Here is a 23,847-nt window from a genome sequence, read left to right as displayed (position 1 = left end):
GGGAGAATATTTCCCATCCTTTTTTGCTGGCAGACCACAATACTGTATGATTCAAACAGACAAAGACTTGTGTCTCCAAGGTGTAAAGGATGTGCCTGAATGAATCTACTCCCCTGACCTATCAAGCAAAACAAACAACATAAGCTGCAGTATCTATGTCTGAAGGCAAAACTTATCACTGAGAGAAATTTAATAGAGGGGTGCCGAACCTGTGGCCCCCTCCCAGCTACAGCCTGCATGGTCAGTAGTTAGGGATGTTGGGAGTTGTAGTCCAGCAATATCTAGAAGGTTACAGGTTGATTTAATGTCTTGTCAGCACAAGCACAGATGAGAAATAGTTGGTAAGAATTTCCTCAAAAACCCAACTATTAAACATGAGACAAATGTGGTATCTATACAATGTTGCCTTTTAAAATAATCCTTAAAGAAATTCTCACTCGGCAGGTTCAGTCTTTTGTTTCTTTCTGAAGTCAGCACACATTGGATGATTAACAGCATGACCTTGCAGCATTTATGGGAGAGAATGTGGGAGTAGGAAGCAGACAAGGGAATACAGACCTTCAGTAGTGGAAACTGAATCCCCCCCCCCCCTTATGCCTAGTCAGGGTGTGCTTTATAAAAAGTTATATGCAAAGAAAGAGAATTTGTTGAAGATCTAAGCAGAAGTTGCTGTTGCTGCAAGTGGGAGAGGTCTTCATAGGAATTCAAAGAATGGTGTAGAAAGTACCTCTACTGTAACATACTTATGCTGTCTGTAGAGCTCAAGTGGAATTTATTTTATTACTGTTGAGTTTTCTGAATCTGCAAAGTATTGCAAAATAAATAAAGGGAAAACACCCTTCTCAGGGAAATGTCAGGAGTGTTTTTCTGTAAGCTGAGTGCAGTTGGCATTTTACAATGGAAAATACATTTCCTTTCCCTTTTCTACAACACATGTTTTTGTCACAGTTCACCTAATACACAAAGTACCAAAGTGACAGTGTTGTCACTTCTTTCCTCTATCAGGAGCTAGGGCATATATGACATTGGTGAAATCTGACCCAGTTCATTCACTATAGACTGTTATCAAGTGCTAAGGGATCAAGGAAAACGAAGGGTTGGGGCATGATGAGGTTAAATACTACTATAGGATTAGGCCAGATTGTAGTCCAGTGGAACAGGCAATGTGCCAAATTCCTTTTTGGAGTTCAACTCCAGAGAGGCCACCCAAGAGAGAACACAGAAAAGAAATGAAGGAGGTGGGTGCAATGTGTGAAACTAAGAACAGGTAACAGAGCATTTTTAAATCTGTCTCTGGAACTTCAGTGTATATGCATTTCACACATAACCCTTAAACACACTCATGAAAGAATGGGAAGCTATTCTACGGGTTGCCAACATGCAGCCTGTCAGTGTTTGTAAAAAGCAAAAAAAGAAGGAAAGGGTTCTGACCTCCCTTTATCTTCTCAGCCTCCTTGTCGTCACAAAAAGAGTCCACGGGAATATCCTTGCAGAGTTTTATTAAAAGTCTTTGTGCAAAACACGACTGAATACCTATACACACCAGCACCAACCAACCCAAACACCAGCCAACAGCCCCAAACTAACATTTCCCACTTATATATACAACTTGGTGCAGACCGCTGAGTCATGCTGACCCAGCTTTATTCGCATTAAAGAAACAGCGGCCATTTTAGCCGTGACACCCCTTCTGTTTCTTAAATGCGAAAAACCCCAACAGAAACAATGCATACATACATTATATACATAAACCCAGTTTTGTCATCAATTCATTATGGGATGTTGCTGGCAAAGGCTTGGTAAACAAATCAGCAATATTAACTTGTGACTGACAGTACTCCAGTTTGATTACCCCATTCTGTACATAATCTCTCACATTCGCATGACGGATAGCAATATGTTTGGATGCGGATTTCATTATTTCCGAGCCCGCTAATGCAATGCACGATTGGCTATCTTCATACACTTGGATAGGCAAATCTACTTTACAATCTAGATCTTTTAGTATCTGTATAAACCACATGATTTCATTGCATGCTAGCGATAGGCTCCCATATTCTGCCTCACAGGATGAGGTTGCAACAAATCCTTGTTTCTTTGACCTCCATCCAATTATGGAATTGGCAAACATCATAACCATTCCACTTGTAGATTTTCTAGTAGCTACACAGCTTCCCCAGTCCGCATCAACAAATACTTCTAGTTTTTCATCTTGTGTACTAGATATCTTTAAACATACATTTAATGTCCCCTTTAGATATCTGATAAGCCTTTTCAAAGCACGCCAATCGGCAGTACTGGGTTTAGATACACGTTGGCTCAGAACATTTGTAGCACATGCAATGTCTGGCCTTGACCACTGGCTTAAATACAACAGTGATCCTATTTTTGAGTGATACAACTCAGGCTGATCAAATTCATCATCACACAGTGTCTTTGGGAAATCTGGTGTCATGGGAGTCTGAACTGGCTTGCAGTTTTCCATGCCAAACTGCTCTATTAAATGAAGAATTTTCTCTTTCTGACTCAATAGGAAGCTTCCATCAGCTTCCTGCCTTACTTCTACTCCCAAGTAATTGCTTACAGGCCCTAAGGCTTTAAGCTTAAACCTCTTTTCTAGTTGACTTGTGAGCTTCTGGATCTCATCTGTGGAACTCCCTGCCACAAGCAAATCATCAACAAAGACTAAGAGCATTAGATATTTGTTGCCTGTCCCCTTGGTGTACAGGCATGGATCAGCCACACTCCTTTTAAAACCAAGTTTTACAAGGGCTTCATTTAAACACTGGTTCCAACACCTTCCACTTTGTTTGAGACCATAAACAGCCTTTCTCAAACGCCAGACTGCACCATTCTCCTCTTCAAACCCAGGGGGTTGTCTCATTAACACTTCATGGTCTAAATTTGCATGCAGATATGCAGCATCAACATCAAAATGGTGCACTGCTAGTTGTCTTACAGCAGCAATGGAAAGCATTAAACGAAAAGTTTCACTCTTTACCGTGGGAGAAAACACTTCATCATAACTCTCCCCTTTAATCTGAGTGAACCCTCTGGCTACTAATCTGGCTCGAAAACGTGGTTCCCCAGATGCAAGGGTCTTTCTTTTGTAAACCCACTTGCATGACACCACTCTGCCACCAGGTGGCGGCATTATGACCTCAAACACTTTGTTACGTTTAAAAGAGTCCATTTCTTCTTTCATAGCTTGTTCCCACAAAGCACGTTCTCCACGGGGTAAGTCTAAGACTTCATTATAACTTTGTGGTTCCACACAACTCACATTGCATACTCTCACTCCTCCTAGGGTCAAACGCTGAGGAGGTACACCCTTGTTTGAACGCTGGGAGCGTCTAGGCACAACTACTTCTTCTTCCCCCCTTATCTCTGGCTCTTCTTCCTCTTCCTCTGGAGAAGTATTATCTATTGCCACATCTTTTGGGGAAATCTGTGCCTCCTCCTCATCCTGCTCCTGTGTTGCCAATGGCTGAGAAGAAGCCTCTTCTCTTACTTGCAGGGGCAGTAGGCAATCAGGGTTGGCATGGATCACAGTCCATCTGTCCTGGTCAGCGAAGTCTGCACTTCGTGACAGAACCACTCGTCCTGGGCGTAAATTGAAACGCCACCCTTTGCCATAGGACTGATATCCCACAAACCGCAGTTTCTGCGCTCTAGCGCCCCCTTTCTGACGCTGAGCTTTGGGAATGTTTACATGTGCCCAAGAACCCCAATTATGGAGCATTGTCCACTCTGGTTCTTTCCCAAACAACACACGATATGGAATATCTTTTATAGAGCTAGACCAGGTTCTATTAATCAAAAAATTCGCGGTCAGAAAAGCCTCGCCCCACAGCCTATGGTTGTGGCCCAATCCTGCATCCACTAGCAGGCAGTCCTTTACTGACTGTATCACAGCCCCACGTCTTTCACACAGACCATTTTCAGCAGGGCTATAAGGGTTAGTCAAACGATGGGTGATCCCCTTACGTCGCAACCATGTCCCAAATTGTTTGTTCAGAAATTCTCCGCCCCTATCTGTTTGCAGCTGCACAACAGGCCGAGCGAAGAGCTTTTCAGCTTGGGCAACCCATTCTCTGAATGTGGGGAAACACTCAGACTTCTGCTTTAACAAAAACAGCCAACTAAAACGTGATTTGTCATCTATTACCAGAAAAGCATATCTGGCGCCCCCTTCAGTCTTCTGTGGAAAAGGGCCTATCACGTCACAATGGACAAGTTCTAAAACCTCTTTAGATACTCTGTCGCTTTTAGAAGCCACAGGCTTCCTCTTAGATTTGGCCATTTTACATACATTGCAATCTAGGAAACAGTTACAGCTATTTACTTTTAGGTTCTTGCACACCTTTTGCATTTCTGAAAGCACACGGAAATTGGCGTGACCCAGTTTTCTGTGCAGTTGATGTACACACCCCTTATGAACTGGCAAATTATCCTGAACCACCTGGGCTGCTTTAACTGGCTTGTCCTGCATTACATATAACCCATTTTCCAACTTTGCATGGCCACATACCTGAGTTCCATTCTTTATCAGACAGCCATCCTGCGTGAACTTAACACTATACCCTGCTTTAATCAAACAGCTTACAGACAGTAAACAATAGTCCAAACTGCTGACAAACAGAGTCTCTGGTAGAGTAGTGTTCAAGCACTGCAGGAAACATGTTCCCTGGCCTTCAATCTTGCTTCTACGACCATCAGCAAGATAGATTGAGTCTTTTCCATCAGCTGGCTTCCCCAGGGTCTTAAAGTCCTCCCGACTGTTGCAGATAATCCTGCTGCTGCCAGAGTCCAGCAACCATGTTCCTCGAGGTATCTTTCTCTCCTCCCGAGAAAATACAGACACAAGCTGAGCAGAACGCGTGTTCTGCTTCCCTGAAGAGAACCCCTTCTGCTTACGTTTCTGTGTCGATTGCTGTCTCTGCTCCATGTCGTCTCCTGGAAGTCTTGCCCTGCATTGACGCTTGAGATGCCCGGGTTGGTTGCATCTATAGCACCTCCTCACCGCCATGGCCAAGTCCAAACCTTGGCGTTGCTCCATTGGCAGATTCTGCTGCTGGCCCCCTTGGCTGCAACTCCTCCGTTCTTGGAGTTCAGCCTGTCTATCTGACCTTCTTTCTGCTTCTTCGGTCAATCTGCCAACCACATACTCAAGGGTCAGATCTCGGGGACGCATACTCTCCATGCTGTTAATCACAGGCAACCAGCTTTCAGGCAAACTTGAAAGGATAATGTAGGTTTGGTCAGTCTCATCATAATGCTTACCTCTCTGTTGTAGTTGAAGAAACAGAGATTTCAGCGTTTGAAGATGAGTTGCCAAACTCTCACCTTCTTTCATAACAGTCCTGAACAGCCTTCTGGTCAGAGAAATTATAGTTCCAGCAGTTTCTCTGACATGCATTGCCCTTAATAAATTCCAGCACTCAAACGCTGTGCTGGCATTTGCTACATGCAGTAACTGAGAGTTGCTCAAACACAGCATAATTTGGGCACGGGCCCTTTCATCTAGACGTTTTTTCTCAGCAGAGTCCCGTCTCAAAACCTCAGTTTCAACACAGTCCCATAGTCCATCTCTCCTTAACAACTGCTGCATTTTAATTGACCAACTCAGCCATTTGCTCTCTGAGAGAAGTTCAAAAGGGATGCCTCCCCCAATATTTACAACTTGGGAAGACTGTAAATCTGCCATCTCTGCTGGTGCTTGCTGAGCCCCTTCTGTAGGGCCTCCAGCAATCTCTCCTGACTCTCGCTTTACAGTCCAACTGGATGGTCCTGGCTGGCACTCACCGGCTTCTAGCTGCTGCCTCTGTTGACCCTCAGGTCCTGCCTGGCTCTGCAACTGGTGTAGCCGCTCTGTGAGTCGCCTACTGTGGTCCTCTAGCAGTTCAAACTGTTCCAGTAGCCGACGCTGAGTGCTTTCCTGATCCTCAGATCCTAGCCGCTCCAGCGTCGCTGCAGATAGTTACAGCTTGCCACCAACTGCTCCAACGCACAGCCACTTGTCTCCGTACACCACCAGGACTCACCAGCTCCTTGCTGAAATGCTGTTAGTCGTTTTTCACTCTGCACATGCTCAGAAACACTGGGCCCATAACCTGTCAGTGTTTGTAAAAAGCAAAAAAAGAAGGAAAGGGTTCTGACCTCCCTTTATCTTCTCAGCCTCCTTGTCGGCACAAAAAGAGTCCACGGGAATATCCTTGCAGAGTTTTATTAAAAGTCTTTGTGCAAAACACGACTGAATACCTATACACACCAGCACCAACCAACCCAAACACCAGCCAACAGCCCCAAACTAACATTTCCCACTTATATATACAACTTGGTGCAGACCGCTGAGTCATGCTGACCCAGCTTTATTCGCATTAAAGAAACAGCGGCCATTTTAGCCGTGACATCCTTGGGAATGTGTCTAAGGGTGGATCTAGGAATTTACACCCACTCCACGTTCTCCATTTGAATGTCAAAACAAGATTAATTAAAGTGGGGTGCGGAAGGGAAGTTCAGTTGTACACTAAACAAATTGGTACAGTATGTAAAACATAAGTCCTGATCCTAACCTTGACTGTTTTATTTTCCTAGCATGAAGTTTGCTTAATTCATTGATACTGCACACTGCCATTTTCATTGAACTCTCCATCATGACCCCAATATGTTTCCTGAATAGGAATATGAATTTTATATATGTCACTGCCAGTTCAGTCTTTTTGAGAAATTAGGATTTAAAAAAAAATAAAAATCTGTTTTCATCAGGTTAAACTCACTTACATTTGCCCCAGGGGAAAGATCCTTTCTGCCTCTTAGTCTTACAGTTTTCTTGCATACATCCATATATGCTTAACCACCATTCCCCTTATCCCCTTTTTGGAGTTCAAAGAAGAATGGTATGGCAGTTTCTATTAAATAACTCAAAGCTAACATTTCATTGCATAAACAGGGTCATGCCATTGTTGCTGACACTTCTGAGTCCATAGTTCTTGGATGTTGAAGTACTGGCCCAAAGGTCCTGAGGAACCAGGACCATTCCATGGGATCAGTTCCCCCTTGTAAGCAATGGATTGAGCAATGAATTGAGCTTCACCAAATGCTGGTTTAAATCTGTTCTTTCAGGTTTACTCTTAAAAGCTTATTTTGGACTTTCCAAAGTAGGATAAAAATACTGTTATATAAAATCAGTCAAATTTTGTTTCCTTGAGTTCAAGTACTCAACTTTTGAGATTATCAGCAATATATTTAAATATACCCAAAAAAGAAAAACAGTTAATTAAATTATTTGATGGTGGTTCTTGGGAGAATCTGGGGGAAGGGGTACATTTTGTTTGACATAATAAGTAAAAAAATCTGCAATATCTTCCTGATTCCCCCAGACCAAGAGCTGTGAAGACTCCTCTTTCCATTTCCAACCAATCGGAAAAGAAAAAGTATCTTCATAGCACAATAGTACAGAGGAAAGCAGGGAATGTCCTCATAGAACATTTATTTGGTCTCTTTTCCTACTAGGGACGCGGGTGGCGCTGTGGGTTAAACCACAGAGCCTAGGACTTGCCGATCAGAAGGTCGGCAGTTCGAATCCCCGTGACGGGGTGAGCTCCCGTTGCTCGGTCCCTGCTCCTGCCAACCTAGCAGTTTGAAAGCACATCAAAGTGCAAGTAGATAAATAGGTACCGCTCTGGCGGGAAGGTAAACGGCGTTTCCGTGCACTGCTCTGGTTCGCCAGAAGCGGATTAGTCATGCTGGCCACATGACCTGGAAGCTGTACGCCGGCTCCCTCGGCCAATAAAGCGAGATGAGCGCCGCAACCACAGAGTCGGCCACGACTGGACCTAATGGTCAGGGGTCCCTTTACCTTTACCTTTCCTACTAGAGATGAAAATTGGGGACAAAAATTTGCACCTGCTGTCCTTCCCCATGCACACCTCTGCAGTTTAGTACTGCATAGGTATACTGGGAAGATGGTAACTGTAGCAATGTTTTCAATTTTAAGCAGGAAACATCAGCAGAAAGGGTTAAATCTGTTTGAACCCCTCTGCAGCCTGCCCCATGCTAAAATCGTGTGACAACAGACCTGTTCTAAGCAGGAGCAATAGTTTCTGTTTGTATAATCTCAGAACAAGGTGATTTTGTAATCTGGTTGTATCAGAAATGAATTGTGTAGATAGACTTTTTCCTTCTGGGGTTCTTCTTTGTGCCAGGATGGTTAAAAGAGAAGACAGCTGGGAATAAGTACATATGTACTCTAAAGCTGTTCTGGGAATGGCCTTTAGAAACAATTATTTCTAGGACTACCGTCAGAGATGAAGATAATTTTCACACGTGATATTTAAATCGGCTTTGTTTTAAATCTGCTTATAATGTGAACGTACATTGGTTGGGCAGTGTATTTTCTTTTCTTTTTTCTGAATTCCATTCTGTATTAACAGTATTTGTTATCTAACTGATGAATTGTTTTAGGTCTTTGCTAGTTTATGAGACAATATTTGTAAGCCATCTCCAGCTCACTGGAAGCAGCATGCATTAGCAACATACAGCTTGTGGACTTGTATATGTCAAAAAAATGCAATGGAAAACATATTTAAATAAATAAACAGAAAAGGCAAGCCCCTGCCTTCAAGAAACCTGTGTTCTAAATAATGGACATGAGTACTATTATAAAGAGACTGTCTCAACTTTCCTCCCACCTTTAAAAGAACTCTTCATAATTTCTTTTCCAACTTCTCTTACCTAGCATTTCTATGACCTTTCCCCCCTGGGGACAGCATGGCATTTGGGAAGAGTGTATTTGGTATGAAGTATGACAGAAGTGCCATTTATGCATGTTTAAAAATATATATTTAGCTCCTTTTGTGGTTTTAGTATGTGTTCAATAATAGTTGTTTACTGAAGGATGGTTGTAAAAACAGGAAATGGTGAGGGGGTAATTTGGCATTTCTATCCTTATACCTTATAAAAACAAAACAAAACAAAACCCAGAACTGGTAAAGGAAAAGTGTTTGGTAAGTGGAGAAGAGAGGGAGGGAGGCTGGAAATATTTGTAATATATTATTGCTAGCTATAGGAGAGTCTTATGACTAAATTTGGAGAAAAATGTTTGCTTAATAATTAGCTTGAAGAGTTGAACTTTGGCATGTTTGCCTCTGCTTTTTGGCAATCCATTTTGCATCTTTAATGCACATTGTTCAGAAACTTAAATAACTTGGAGACTTATGTTGTGTTAGCTATTTCAGTATAAAACCTCTGCTTGCACAACAATAGCTGAAGTAGCATCCTGTGCCTGGCAAGTGGAGTAAAGCAGCTGAATAATTCTACCTCATTTGACTATTTAAAGACTTGAGATAGCCTGATAACTTTTATAACTTGATACAAGAGGCCATGGGGCCTTCATTCACCTTAGATTCCCTGCAAAGTCCCTTGCATGGTTTAGCATGGGCTTCTATACATAGCCATTAATCTGGTTGCCTGTAAAGAGAAATTCCTTTGAGTAACCAGGTAGAGAGGTTTTATAAAAACGGAGTTTTGTAAAATCATAATCAAAAAATCGTAGAGTTGAAAGGGGCCAACCCACTGCTCGAACCAGCAACCATCTAGTTAACATCCATGGGCACTGACCCATTTGGGAACAATATGAACAAAGAAAGTTGCTAATCAATTTTTTTCCTTCCAAACATCAGCAAACACTGAAGAAGCCATCTACATATTAATAAAAAGATGCTAATTAATAAAAATGACTAATGGCCAAAATGATTAATGTCATTATAGTTTATTACTATATTTGTATAATGCAGTAAATGTTAAATATTCGTTTAATTTAATAATATTGGGGTAAGGAGGAGGCTATTGTGTGAAAAGGCTCCTACCTTTATCACTCACTAGAAGCATGACAGGAACAAATAATATCACATTTTCATTAATGTAGATGAAGTGTTTAAAAACTGGTTGTCTCTTCATTTACTGGTATAGACTATATTAAGGAATAATTCAAATACACAGTAGAGTGGGGCATATTTGTTGTTTTGGAACTAGATGGCCTGCAGAATTTTTGTTGATGCAGCTAATGACAGAAGGAGAAATAGCATCTCTTGACTTTCATGACTGCAGAGTTTTAAGCCCAGCTGTTAGAAAGCACAAATTCTTTTAAAGTAAACTTGATCTGAAAATTATTGTTACAGAATAAACATGGAACCCTGTAGTGACGTGTTTGTAGAATCAATTTTGGAGTGCAATGTTATTTTAAAGGATCTTGGCAAAGAGAAATAACACTGTATTGTGACATTAACTGGAGTGTCTGGTGTTTTCTGCTGGATCAAAACGGCTGGAATTTGATATATGATGGTAATTAAAATGGCTCATTCTGAGAAATAGAATCATTCCAGTGAATTTTCAGTGCTTTTGCTGGGTTAATTGGCAAAAAATAAAGGAATACATAAATATGTACAGTAGGTACTGGCACAGATCTGAGACTAAGATCCTGACAGAGCAGCTGCATATTGTAGAATGACAGCATTGGCTGTTGGAGGAAATTTGTGCCAATTTCACTCTTAAGCAAAAAGTAAATATTATATTGAACAGCCCCACACAGGACGTCTTCTGGAGATCATGTAATTTAAATACTCTGTTGGAATCTGAGTGGATGAAAAAAGATATCAGTCTTTGGGGAGTAAGGGAATAATGCACAATGGAAAATGGCAGTGCTGTCGGAGAGCACAGTGTAGTATAAAGCAGAAGTTTTCTCAGTAAGAAAGCTTTTATCTTTTCTCTCTCTTTTGGTTTTTCCATTTCACTGGTCTGTGTATCAAAACTGAAGAACTGTAAAACTGCAGGTCTTCTAATTGCCTAAGCTTTTGTACTAATTTGTGATAACCCAATCTGTCAGCAAACTTGGTTGACCTTATGAAGACACTGTTTAGGTATGAGTGTGGTCATGCTTGGCAGGAGAGAGTAACTGCTGATGCTGGTAAAAACACCTGATGTATCCCAATGTTCACTTTCTCAATGGCAGAGGTACAGTCATACCTTGGAAGTTGAACGGAACCTGTTCCGGAAGTCTGATCGACTTCCAAATTGTTCGGAAACCAAAGTGTGGCTTCTGATTGGCTGCCGGAAGCTCCTGCAGCCAATCAGAAGCCACGCCAGACATTCAGCTTTCGAAAACCAGAACACTCGCTTCTGTGTTTCGATTGTTCGGGAGCCGATTTGTTCGGGAGCCAAGGTGCTCGAGATCCAAGGTACAACTGTACTTTATACAAACTGGCAAGAAGAAGCTAAGGGTAGAGTACCTAGTAAAGGTCAGGCGCTGTTGGAACTTCCTCTGGAGAACCTGGGAAGAATGCTAAAACCTTGAAGCTTCAGCACAAACCCTGACACCTGTCCTTAACTGAACCTTTCCTGCCAAATTCCTGTGTGCACAATAACTTGTCAAGGAAGCTGTGGAGAAGGGCAAAGGGGGAATGAGGCTTTTCATTCCTTCACTCCCTATCTCAAGGGGACACACTCATGCGGTCAGGCAAAGAGATGGATATAGAGTCTGCTTTGCTTTGCTTTTCGCTTTGATTAATATGAAAGGAATTTGCTTCAGACTTTGTAGACGCTGTGGTACATCCCAGTGCAGCAGAGGAGATATGTAACTATACCAGCAACTGTCCTGACATTATATGTTGGCCATTGTGTTTGTCTAGCGGCCATATTAAGGCCCATACATCTTTACTTATCAATTCAGAGCCACATAAGCTGTGAACTGTAGCTCCCTTAGAATCCCAGTGTACATTTGGAGTTTTGTGTCTTCCTGTGAAATCCATGTTTATAAGCTTTCTTGACTGCCTTCCATGAAAATGAACAATAATGATAAATATGTGATTTGTACTCTAGCTGAAGTAATATACAGTGGTACCTTGGTTTTTGAACGTCTCTCTTAATAAATGTTTCAGAACTCGAACATCGTAAGCCTGGAAGTAAATGCTTCGGTTTTCGAGCGCACCTCGGAAGTCGAACCGGAAACGCAGCTTTCATACTGAGTTTTCCATATTGAGATTTCTGTTTTGAGGCTTCTATTTTGAGTTTTCAGTTTTCAAAACGTTTCAGAACTCGAACGGTCTTCCGGAATGGATTTCGTTTGAAAACCGAGGTACCACTGTATTTGTAGGGACTACCTACAGTTGCCTTATCTCTTAATTCTTCCCAGTCTTGGCATTTCTTAACCAGCTCTTACAATTCAACCCTTAGTAATTTGGCAGGAGCCAATTCTGACAACATTTCCCATTATTTAATGTATATCGAAATAGAAATTTGCCATGTAAATATTGAAAAAGAGAAAATTGATCTCAAGACCCTAGACTGACCATCGCCTATTAAAGTATTGCAATCTTGCTTACCTAGTAGAGTCACCCAACTGTACTTACTGATATTACCAGGCTTATATATATATCTACCTTTTTTTGTTTAATGAAAACTGTTCTTTATTTGGAGAAAATTGATAGCAAATATTTGAAGATCTGATTGAATGTAAGTCATAAACATAGAATAAAATATGATACAGTTTGTGGGATAAGTAGAAACAAAAATGCTTCTAAATAAAGTCTAAAGACTTTCAGCTGAACTCTGTGAAATAGTATAGAGTGTTCTACGGAAGAGACTGCAGGGAAGCTGATCGCCTTTGCTTTTGAACTATTTTTCCTTAAGGCATTAGATATTTATTCACATGTGGCTTTTCTCTGTTCATTGTTGGAACAAAAATAACTCACAGAGAATTGTTTGATTAGTGTCAGATGTAGAGTAGTAATTTCCTGAGTTTGTTGTTGTTGTTTAGTCGTTTAGTCGTGTCCGACTCTTCGTGACCCCATGGACCAGAGCACGCCAGGCACTTCTGTCCTCCACTGCCTCCCGCAGTTTGATCAAACTCATGCTAGTGGCTTCAAGAACACCATCCAACCATCTCATTCTCTGTCGTCCCCTTCTCCTTGTGCCCTCCATCTTTCCCAACAACAGGGTCTTTTCCAGGGAGTCCTCTCTTCTCATGAGGTGGCCAAAGTATTGGAGCCTCAGCTTCACGATCTGTCCTTCCAGTGAGCACTCAGGGCTGATTTCCTTCAGAATGGAGAGGTTTGATCTTCTTGCAGTCCATGGGACTCTCAAGAGTCTCCTCCAGCACCATAATTCAAAAGCATCAATTCTTCGGCGATCAGCCTTCTTTATGGTCCAGCTCTCACTTCCATACATCACTACTGGGAAAACCATGGCTTTTACTATACGGACCTTTGTTGGCAAGGTGATGTCTCTGCTTTTTAAGATGTTGTCTAGGCTTGCCATCGCCTTTCTCCCAAGGAGCAGGCGTCTTTTAATTTCGTGACTGCTGTCACCATCTGCACTGATCATGGAGCCCAAGAAAGTAAAATCTCTCACTGCCTCCATTTCTTCCCCATCTATTTGCCAGGAGGTGATGGGCCCAGTGGCCATGATCTTCGTTTTTTTGATGTTGAGCTTCAGACCATATTTTGCGCTCTCCTCTTTCACCCTCATTAAAAGGTTCTTTAATTCCTCTTCACTTTCTGCCATCAAGGTTGTGTCATCTGCATATCTGAGGTTGTTGATATTTCTTCCGGCAATCTTAATTCCGGCTTGGGATTCATCCAGCCCAGCCTTTCGCATGATGAATTCTGCATATAAGTTAAATAAGCAGGGAGACAATATACAGCCTTGCCGTACTCCTTTCCCAATTTGGAACCAATCAGTTGTTCCATATCCAGTTCTAACTGTAGCTTCTTGTCCCACATAGAGATTTCACAGGAGACAGATGAGGTGATCAGGCACTCCCATTTCTTTAAGAACTTGCCATAGTTTGCTGTGGTCAACACAGTCAAAGGCTTTTGCATAGTCAATGAAGCAGAAGTAGATGTCTTTCTGGAACTCTCTAGCTTTCTCCATAATCCAGCGCATGTTTGCAATTTGGTCTCTGGTTCCTCTGCCTCTTCTAAATCCAGCTTGCACTTCTGGGAGTTCTCGGTCCACATACTGCTTGAGCCTTCCTTGTAGAATTTTAAGCATAACCTTGCTAGCATGTGAAATGAGTGAAATTGTGCGGTAGTTGGAGCATTCTTTGGCACTGCCTTTCTTTGGGATTGGAATGTAGACTGATCTTCTCCAATCCTCTGGCCACTGCTGAGTTTTCCAAACTTGCTGGCATATTGAGTGTAGCACCTTAACAGCATCATCTTTTAAAATTTTAAACAGTTCAGCTGGAATACCATCACTTCCACTGGCCTTGTTATTTGCAGTGCTTTCTAAGGCCCCTTTGACTTCACTCTCCAGGATGTCTGGCTCAAGGTCAGCAACCACACTACCTGGGGTGTACGAGACATCCATATCTTTCTGGTATAATTCCTCTGTGTATTCTTGCCACCTCTTCTTGATGTCTTCTGCTTCAGTTAGATCTTTACCACTTTTATCCTTTATTATGGTAATCTTTGTACAAAATGTTCCTTTCATATTTCCAATTTTCTTGAACAGATCTCTGGTTCTTCCCATTCTGTTGCTTTCCTCTATTTCTTTGCATTGCTCGTTTAAGAAGGCCTTCTTGTCTCTCCTTGCTGTTCTTTGGAAATCTGCATTCAATTTCCTGTATCTTTCACTATCTCCCTCGCATTTTGCTTGCCTTCTCTCCCCCGCTATTTGTAAGGCCTCGTTGGACAGCCACTTTGCTTTCTTGCATTTCTTTTTCATTGGGATGGTTTTAGTTGCTGCCTCCTGTATAATGTTGCGAGCCTCCATCCATAGTTCTTCAGGCACTCTGTCCAGCAAATCTAAATCCTTAAACCTGTTCCTCACTTCCACTGTGTATTCATAAGGGATTTGGTTTAGATTGTATCTTACCTGTCCAGTGGTTTTTCCTACTTTCTTCCTACTCCAGGTGGATCACGTTTGGTCAAAACTTTTGCTATAAGGAGCTGATGATCTGAGCCACAGTCAGCTCCAGGTCTTGTTTTTGCTGACTGTATAGAGCTTCTCCATCTTTGGCTGCAGAGAATATAATCAATCTGATTTCGATGTTGCCCATCTGGGGATGTCCATGTGTAGAGTCGTCTCTTGTGTTGTTGGAAAAGCGTGTTTGTGATGACCAGCTTGTTCTCTTGACAGAACTCTATTAGCCTTTGCCCTGCTTCGTTTTGATCTCCAAGGCCAAACTTGCCAGTTGTTCCTTTTATCTCTTGATTCCCTACTTTAGCATTCCAATCCCCTATAATGAGCAGAACATCCTTCTTTGGTGTCACTTCGATAAGGTTTTGTAAGTCTTCATAGAACTGGTCAATTTCAGTTTCTTCAGCACCAGTAGTTGGTGCATAAACTTGGATTACTGTGATGTTAAAAGGTCTGCCTTGGATTCGTATCGAGATCATTCTATCATTTTTGAGACTGCATCCCAGTACAGCTTTCGCCACTCTTTTGTTGACTATGAGGGCCACTCCATTTCTCTTACGGGTTTCTTGCCCACAGTAGTAGATATGGTAGTCATCCGAACTGAATTCGCCCATTCCCGTCCATTTTAGCTCACTGATGCCCAGGATGTCAATATTTATTCTTGCCATCTCATTTTTGACCACATCCAACTTACCCAGGTTCATGGTTCTTACATTCCAGGTTCCTATGCAATATTTTTCTTTACAGCATTGGACTTTCCTTTCGCTTCCATGCATATCCACAACTGAGCGTCCTTTCGGCTTTGGCCCAGCCGCTTCATCAGCTCTGGATCTACTTGTACTTGTCCTCCGCTCTTCCCCAGTAGCATGTTGGACACCTTCCGACCTGAGGGGCTCATCTTCCAGTGTCATAACTTTTATATGCCTGTTGTCTTTGTCCATGGAGTTTTCTTGGCAGGGATACTGGAGTGGCTTGCCGATTCCTACTCCAGGTGGATCACGTTTGGTCAAAACTCTCCACTATGACCTGTTCATCTTGGGTGCCCTGCTCGGCGTAGTTCATAGCTTCTCTGAGTTCTTCAAGCCCCTTCGCCACGGCAAGGCAGTGATCCATGAAGGGGTTCCTGAGTTTAGTTGTATGTTAAAAAATCTGACTCATTTTTGTGTCTTTAATGATGGTTTTACTAAGTATGATATATATATGTAACCATAGTTCCGAGTTTGGGCATTGGATATCAGTCAGCCAAAGGCCTGGTTGAAGAGGAACATTTTTGCCTGGCGCCTAAAGGTGTATGGTGAAGGCACTAGCCAAACCTCCCCACAAATGGGGACTGCAGAAAAGGCCCGTTCTTGTGTTGCCATGCTCCAGACCTCTTGTGGAGGAGGCACACAACAAAGGGTCTCAGAGGATGATCTTAGGATCTGGGTAGGTTCCTATGGAGAGAGGTAGTCCTTGATGTATTGTGGTCCTGAGCTGTTTAAGGCTTTATAGGTCAAAAGGGACACTTTAATTGGCCTCAGATACTGATTGGCAGCCAGTACAATTGAGCCAGGATCGGTGTAATATGCTCAAACCATCTTGCGCCGGTGAGCAACCTGGCTGCCGAATTCTGCACTAGCTGAAGTTTCCAAACTATCTTCAGAGACAGCCCTATGTATGACGCATTATAGTAATCGAACCTAGAGGTTACCAGAGCATAGACAACAGTAGTTAGGCTGTGCCTGTCCAGACAGGGGCACAATTGGGCCACCAACAGGAACCGGTGAAAGGCACTCCGCACTGTGGAGGCCACCTGAGCCTCAAGTGGCAGCAAAAGATCCAGAAGTAAGTCCAAGCTGTGTACCCACTCCTAAATCTCCCAGCCATCGAGTTTATGGAACCGCCCACTAACAGTGCCTCCATTTTATATGGATTGAGCTTCAGTTTGCATCCAATCGATTACCAAGATAAGACAATAATCTAGCATATCCACTGCCTCACCTGCAGCTGTAAAAAAGAAACAGAGCTGTGTGTCATCAGCATATCATTGACAATGTACTCCAAAACTCCAGATAACCCCACACAAAGGTTTAATGTAGACGTTAAACAGCATAGGGAATAAAATTGAACCCTGAAGAATCCCACATTGAAGGTTCTGCAGGGCTGAAGAACACTCCCCAAGCTACAATCTCTGGAAACCAGAACTACCACAAAGCAGTGCCACCAACTCTTCTCTGACAGCCACCCCAGATGGACACCTTGATTGTTGGTATTGAAAGCCACTGAGAGGTTGAGGAGAATTAACAGGGACACATTTCTCTCATCTCTCTCCCAACACAGGTCATCATATAGGGCGACCAAAGCAGTTTCTGTGTCAAAACCGGGCCTAAAACGTGATTGAAATGGCTCTAGAAAATCAGTTTCCTCCAAGAGCACCTGAATCTGGTCTGAGATCACCTGCTCAATAACCTTGCCCAAGAAAAGGAGATTAGAAACTGGCCGGTAGTTACTTAGATTTTCTGAATCCAGGGAGCATTTTCTTGAGGAGTGATTTTACCACTGCCTCCTTAAAGCAAGCAAGGACCACCCTGTCTTGCAAGGAGGAATTAATCACTTCCATCCCCTCTTTACTAGTTTTTATCAGCCAAGAGTCCAGAGCGCAAGTATTTGCCCTGACTGATACAAGCACCTTGGCCACATCCTTGAGCATTACTAACTGAAACTCATTCAACACAACAAGACTAGACTGTGTTCTGGACACCCATGAGATCCATCTGCTATAACTGTGGAGTTAAGATCTCGGTGGAGGCAAGCAATTTTATCCTTAAAATGTTTTGCAAACAAGTGACAAAGGGCAGAATTCAAAGTAGACCTAAGGAGATTGCTGCATCAGCAGAAGTGTTTCTGCTTGTCTGGTGAAATTAGCTCCCCCTCTCTCTGTACAGTAAGAGTTCTCCTGACCCCCCAGGCTGATTTGAGGAGGGTGTGGGGGAAGGAGGGAGGGAGTCCCATTGTGCTATTGGGACTTGTTCTGGCTCCTGCTAGCACAGCTATTAAGTTGATTCCTGCCCAAATGGTAGATCTCCAAACTGAATTAGAGAGGTAAAAATTTACAATAGAGAAGGAAGATTAAAAGGAGTAAGAGTTGCTTTTTAAAGATTGAGAGAGGGTTAAGAAAAAAGTAGATAGTTTAGAAGTAGAGAAACATCAGGACAAGATCATTGCAAGAGACTTGTGTAAGTGAAGAATAGGATGAAGAGGAAAAGTGCACTTAGAAATAAAACGAGAAAGCAAAATGAGAAACTGAAATAAATAAAAATTCACAAATAATCATCAAGGAATAATAGCCAGTAGAAGTTTTTTCTGTGGCCACCAGCCCAAGAGAAAGTGAGCTGAGCAAGCCATGTGGATTTAAGCCTTAAAGCAGGTAGGGAACCTTTCTTAATGTAAAGGATGTTCCCTCAGGGTAATCTCTCAAGGGCAACATACTGGCATTGGCTGGAGCTGAAGCAGAAAATCAGTGGACCATGCATTTCACTATCTTTGCCACCTCTCTCTCTCTCTCTCTCTCTCTCTCTCTCTCTCTCTCTCTCTTTTCAGCTTCCATTCTAGGTAGAGAAAGAGAGCCTTATCTTCCTCCTCCTCACACCACTCCAGGGGTACTAGAGGAGGGACAGATATTTCTGTACCTATTCCAGCAGCTCGTTTGGCTTCTATGCGAGGTGGGGAGAAAGAGGCTTCCGTGCTCCCAGCATGGAAATAGTGAGGAATGAGGCCAAGAAGCAGAAGCCATGAGGCCAGACAGGAATGGACTATGAGCCAGAATCAACCTGTGGACTGGTGGTTCTCCACCCAATTTTAAAATGTTGTTATTACATTGGGTGGCAGTAGTTAAGGACAGTCTGTAATAAAACACCTGAACATCCTTCTTAGAACTTTCAACAATTCCTCTTCCTGGTAGTTTTGTCAGAAAAAAAATACCCAACTTGAAACATTAGCCAGTTTCTATGCTGACAGCTAAAATATCTGTTTTTGAGCATACAGTTAGAGCACCTTGTGCACTGCATGAATCTGAGAGTGTTCAAGTAAATATCCAAGCTACAAGATCAAAGCTTAGATGCTGCCAGAAAGCTGTCCAATTTATCCATACTGTGAACTCATGCAAAACTACTTAACATACTTTTTTGACACAGTCAACTTTACAAGGAGCTACAATTTGGTATTGGCATTAATTTATTAACTAGCTGAGAACTATTTTCTAAGTGCATGCTCCATTAACAATTCAACTTGGGGCTGATTTCACTTTTATTCTTTTCTCCATCTTAAGCCCCAGACATGAATTTAGCGGGGTATATTTTTGCTGATCATAGTCACAAACATGCACTGGATTAGATGGCTAAATTTTTGCTGGTTTCTGAACTGGGATTTAGGACCACATGTTTAGGAATGATCAGGTGACCCATGGGAAAAGTACTGGTGGAAATTCTAGTATGAAGGGAACACAAGATCCTGTGGCCCACTTTGGCTCATTAAACTGTGGCAAGCACTTGCAGATATAATGTCTGAATGCTGTTGGATAAACTGGAATAGCTACTGTCCAAATACTTCCCTTAAAACAGGTTCAAATACAAAAGATCAACACTGAGTTTCATGCATGCCATTTGCTTATCATTTGATATGCTGGCTTTAATGTCATTAACAGCCCAATCATATTTATGTCTATTAAGAAGTAAGCCTCATTGAATTCATTATGACTCCCATGTAGATATGCATAGAATTACCCTGTTCAGTTTAACATACAACACTTGCTTTTTACTTCAGTTCTTTTTGGAGTTACCTTTAGTCTCATTTATAGTGGGTTATGTGATACAAGCTACGAACGAAGAAATACCTCATTCAAATCTTAGCTTAGGTCAAGGCTAAACTACAGGTGATAGTAAAAGATGCAATTCAGAAGCTCATTGGATTTTTTTTTTTAAAGTAGATGCAGAGCCCTCTGATTTTTATCAATACCACAGTGCATAGGGATGGGACGTTTTGTCCATCAATCCTGTCGTGACATTGCAATGCTCCCATTAGCCGGGGGTGGGGAGCTTTTACTGACCCTAATCGGAGTTCTTCTCACCCCCAAGGCTAAGAGTCATAGTGCTGTGTGTGGAGGGTGATTTTCTTCAGGATCCCAGCTAGGGAGGGTTAAACCTCCCCTCCCCACATGCTAGGCTTTATGAGAATCACCTTCCCTGGAGTTGCTATTAAATTTTTTAAACCTTGATAACCTTCCAAGTGATAGATTTGATCCTCAGTCATGAACTCTCTGGGTGGTCTAAGGTAGGCTGTTAACAATTAGGTCCACCCACCTTCAACTGCAATATGGCAATATAAGACTGTTGTATGGACCCTCAAGTTAATGTATATGAATCTCTTTGATTCCTTGGAAAAAGGGCTATATATTATGACGAAGAAGAATACTTCCATTGATAGCAACCAAGGGAGCATGCATCTCATTTTTATTACTACTAAAATGTCTCTTTACAGATGCAGCAACTTGAAAAGCAAGTAATTGATGCAGATCGACAAGCAGAAAAAGCTTTTCAGCAGGTATGTTCATATTGCAGAATTATGTACAGTAGCAACAATGTTCTGAATTTAACCTAATGTAAATTTATTTTACAGGCAACCCACCCCCCGTTCTGTCCCCTTCTGGGGCTGAAAACGACTCATTCATTGGTGGTGACACATCAATTGGATGAGTGCAAAATGGTCACCACCTGTATTTATATTTTAAAATCATATTTTAACCCATTATTCAGTCAAGTTTTAATGGGCAATCAAAATCCTTGGCTGGGCTTATTAGATCAGTATAAGTACCTCCACTGCCCCCCCCCCACTCATGCCTGCCAGGGTGGAAAAATAGGGGCAGGGGGGAAAGCATTTTTGCTATGCCAGCTCCCAGGTTGACGCAACAGGGCCAGTTGAGAATCCAACGAATCCTGTGCCAGCCCTATTTCAGGAGTTCCTGCAGGCCAACACTGACTGGCAGCAGCTCTCCAGGGTTTCAGGCAGAGAGCCACTCCTAGCCCTTCTGGGAGATGTCATGGATTGAACCTGGGTCCTCCAGTAGCTGGGCTACTGAGCTATGGCTCTTCCCATAAACCAGGATTGTTACAGATGAATGCCAGAGATTTTCCACGGTGAAGCCTGGTTGTTTCTATTGGGACTAAAGCACTTGTGTATGTTTGTGACGTTTCCAGAAGCAAATAGAAGAAAGGAGGCTGCTTCTTGTCACCATTTTTATGAAGTTGCTTGCCATATTTTCCCCCAGTGCTGTTGGCCTTGGACATACATTTGTATTTTACCATAGGAATACCTCAGAAAGCTCTGATTGGAAATAGAGCCCTTTGTGTTTACAAACTGCAAAACAACAATTTCCTACATGAACATGATATTTATATAGAAAATGCATCTAGTGTGAAGAAATCCTAGGTAGGAGTGGAGACAGTTCCATAAACTTGTGAGATTACAAATTTGCTATGGACAGAAGCTTTGGTTCTTCAGATTTAATTAGAAACTGCTAGGATCGTTCCAGATTTATTTCCCTGACGAGGCTGAATTTAAATAGGAAGATAATATCAACTGTGAGCAGCATGAATCCCTCTTGGTATGCCTGCCTTGTAATGCCTTCATGGCTTAGCCTGAGTGCCTCTGCAAATATGCTAGCAATTTATAGATAACTGAGCCTTGACTTTTATCTTTAGCAGAGTTGTTAGGCATATTCAGCTTTTCCAACACTTGACCACATGCTCTAATATAAGCTATGTTTATACAAAAGGAGAAAAGGGTGTTTTAGGGCTTAAATTTATTTATTGTTCTTGTTTAAAATAGACATGCTCTGTGCCTGTAAATGTCTTTGTTGACAAATTATTACAATGTTGGCCCTAAAACTTTTTAACTCAATAAATGGGTAGTTTGCATTTAGCTTCTCTTCTGCATTCTGTCTTTTATAAACATTCATGCCCACACATGGTATAAAGTAGTCAGGGGAAAGTTCAAAATAGTCTTGAGCAGAACTGGTTAGAGGGGCATGCAAATGTTTTTGCCCAGCGAAACTCTCACCCCTTCCTTTTCTGCAATTTCCCCCATCTCTTTGCAAGAAAGGGAAAAAATGCGGGACTGCTTTCATTTGTTTCATGGAATTTACTTTTAAGTAATTCCCCCCACCCCACCTATTATTTGAGAAGATCTCACAAATAATGCTTTGATTGAATTATCCATGCAACGGTTACCAGGGCACTGTTAAATATTTAGCCAAAAACATAATATAATAGTTTATGCAATTAATATTAGACATGTTACAGAAGCAGGACCTTCATAAACTATCCATGTGTATCTATGCTGGGGATCTTGTCTGTTGTATCGGTTTGGTCACTCCATCTCAGATGTTGCAAAAATACAAAATATTTTCAAAAAGTCAAAATGATCCATGGAATAGAGCACAGTCTGTGCAATATTTGGGACTGTTTCAATTTTTAGTTTTAGAACAATTAAGGGGACACTTGATAGACGTTTGTGGAATTATTTAAAGGTTTTGGAGAAAGTAGACAGAAATAATTTCCTTCCTCTCTCACAGTACCAGAACTTGTGGTCATCCAGTGAATCCATTCTCAGTAGATTCATGACAAACAAAAGAAATTCGTTTTTCACACAATGCATCATTAACTTATGGAATTTGCTGCCACAGCATGTAGTGATGGCTACTGGATTAGATGACTTTAAAGGGGGATTAGACAGATTCACTGAGAATAGATCTCTCAATGGCCATTAACTAAACTTTTGAAGATGTTTAGCTTTTGAAGATGTTTTGAATATTGCTGTAATCTGTTCTATTACTCTCTTCTGTTACTTTTTTATGTAGTTTTATATTGCCTTTTGAATGTATGGTAACTTTTTATTTTGTTAGCTGCATTGATGGGTTTGATGTTAGCTGAATTGATGAAAAGTAGCATAGCAGCAAACAAACAAACTAGGGTAACTAAGTGGAATGCCCCTGTTCAGAGGCAGAATGCATGCAATACTAGCAGAAGACTTCAACCTTTATGCCCTGGCTGCAGCATTCTGTGAACAGTACTGTCATGTTTGTGAAAAACAGGGGATGGTTATTGTGAGAACAGAGTGCTAGAACAAATTGGCCTTATCCAGCAGACTCATAACGTTCTTATAATCCAGCTGTTCTGATTATTCATGGGAGTTCCTCCACTTTTTGCACTGGTTCTTACAGGACCCTGATTCAAAATGTTGGAATTTATGTTTGAGGAAATGGGCCAAGAAGAACCGTGGTTCCCTTACTAGGCTGAGTATATTAAACAGAACAAAATTAAATAAAATAGCAGAAGGTGGCTGTACAATTTTATTGTAAGGAATCTCTATGAAAACCACTGGAGAAATGCCATTTACAGTAAATAGTAGAGAAGCAAAGTAGATCTAATCCCATTTCGCAAAGTAAACAAATTCTGGAAACGAAGGTTAACTCATGTAGTAACAGTGAGTGATGAGATTGTCAGCACGTGCGATGGTTCACTGTTCCCTAACCAGGGAATCCTAGCAAGGGGCCATCACTTTCTGAGTATACATGCTGGTGTTTTGCAGAGGGAATGTGCATGCAGCTAAAGCAGCTCTATTGGATTTCGTAGTTGGTTAAGCACAGTGCAATGGCAGATGCTAGTCTCAGCTCACAAATGGCTTGAGCCATCAGGCAACAATATTGGTGGACTAGACAATTTGACTCAGAAAACAGTTTTAACAAATTTCTGTCTTAAAAATAATCTGCTTTCTATTTTTTCAGGAATAGTTAAAACATTTTCTCTATGAGTTCAAAATAAATTGCATGCCTTAAATAATCCCTGCTAAACTTGTAATTATAAAACACTGGTGTTCATTCATCGTCGTATATAC

The 23,847-nt window shown here is 41.7% G+C and overlaps 1 protein-coding gene across 2 annotated transcripts in view; it reads left to right on the top strand.

Moving 5' to 3' along the window:
* PLEKHH2 (pleckstrin homology, MyTH4 and FERM domain containing H2) overlaps positions 1-23,847 on the top strand; it is a 140,874-nt gene that overhangs the window by 5,624 nt on the left and 111,403 nt on the right. For both annotated transcript variants that reach the window (XR_014218166.1, XM_082217292.1), the window contains exon 3: positions 20,434-20,496. Coding sequence is in view for 1 of the 2 variants with exons in the window: in XM_082217292.1 (XP_082073418.1) it covers positions 20,434-20,496 (63 nt within the window). In the remaining variant the exon portion in view is untranslated. The remainder of the gene's footprint in view (positions 1-20,433; positions 20,497-23,847) is intronic.

This window comes from Podarcis vaucheri, assembly GCF_965113315.1.
Source record: "Podarcis vaucheri genome assembly, chromosome: 3".
Lineage (NCBI taxonomy): Eukaryota > Metazoa > Chordata > Lepidosauria > Squamata > Lacertidae > Podarcis > Podarcis vaucheri.
The sequence above is the reverse complement of the archived record's forward strand: the minus strand, read 5'-3'. Positions and strand labels throughout refer to the sequence as shown.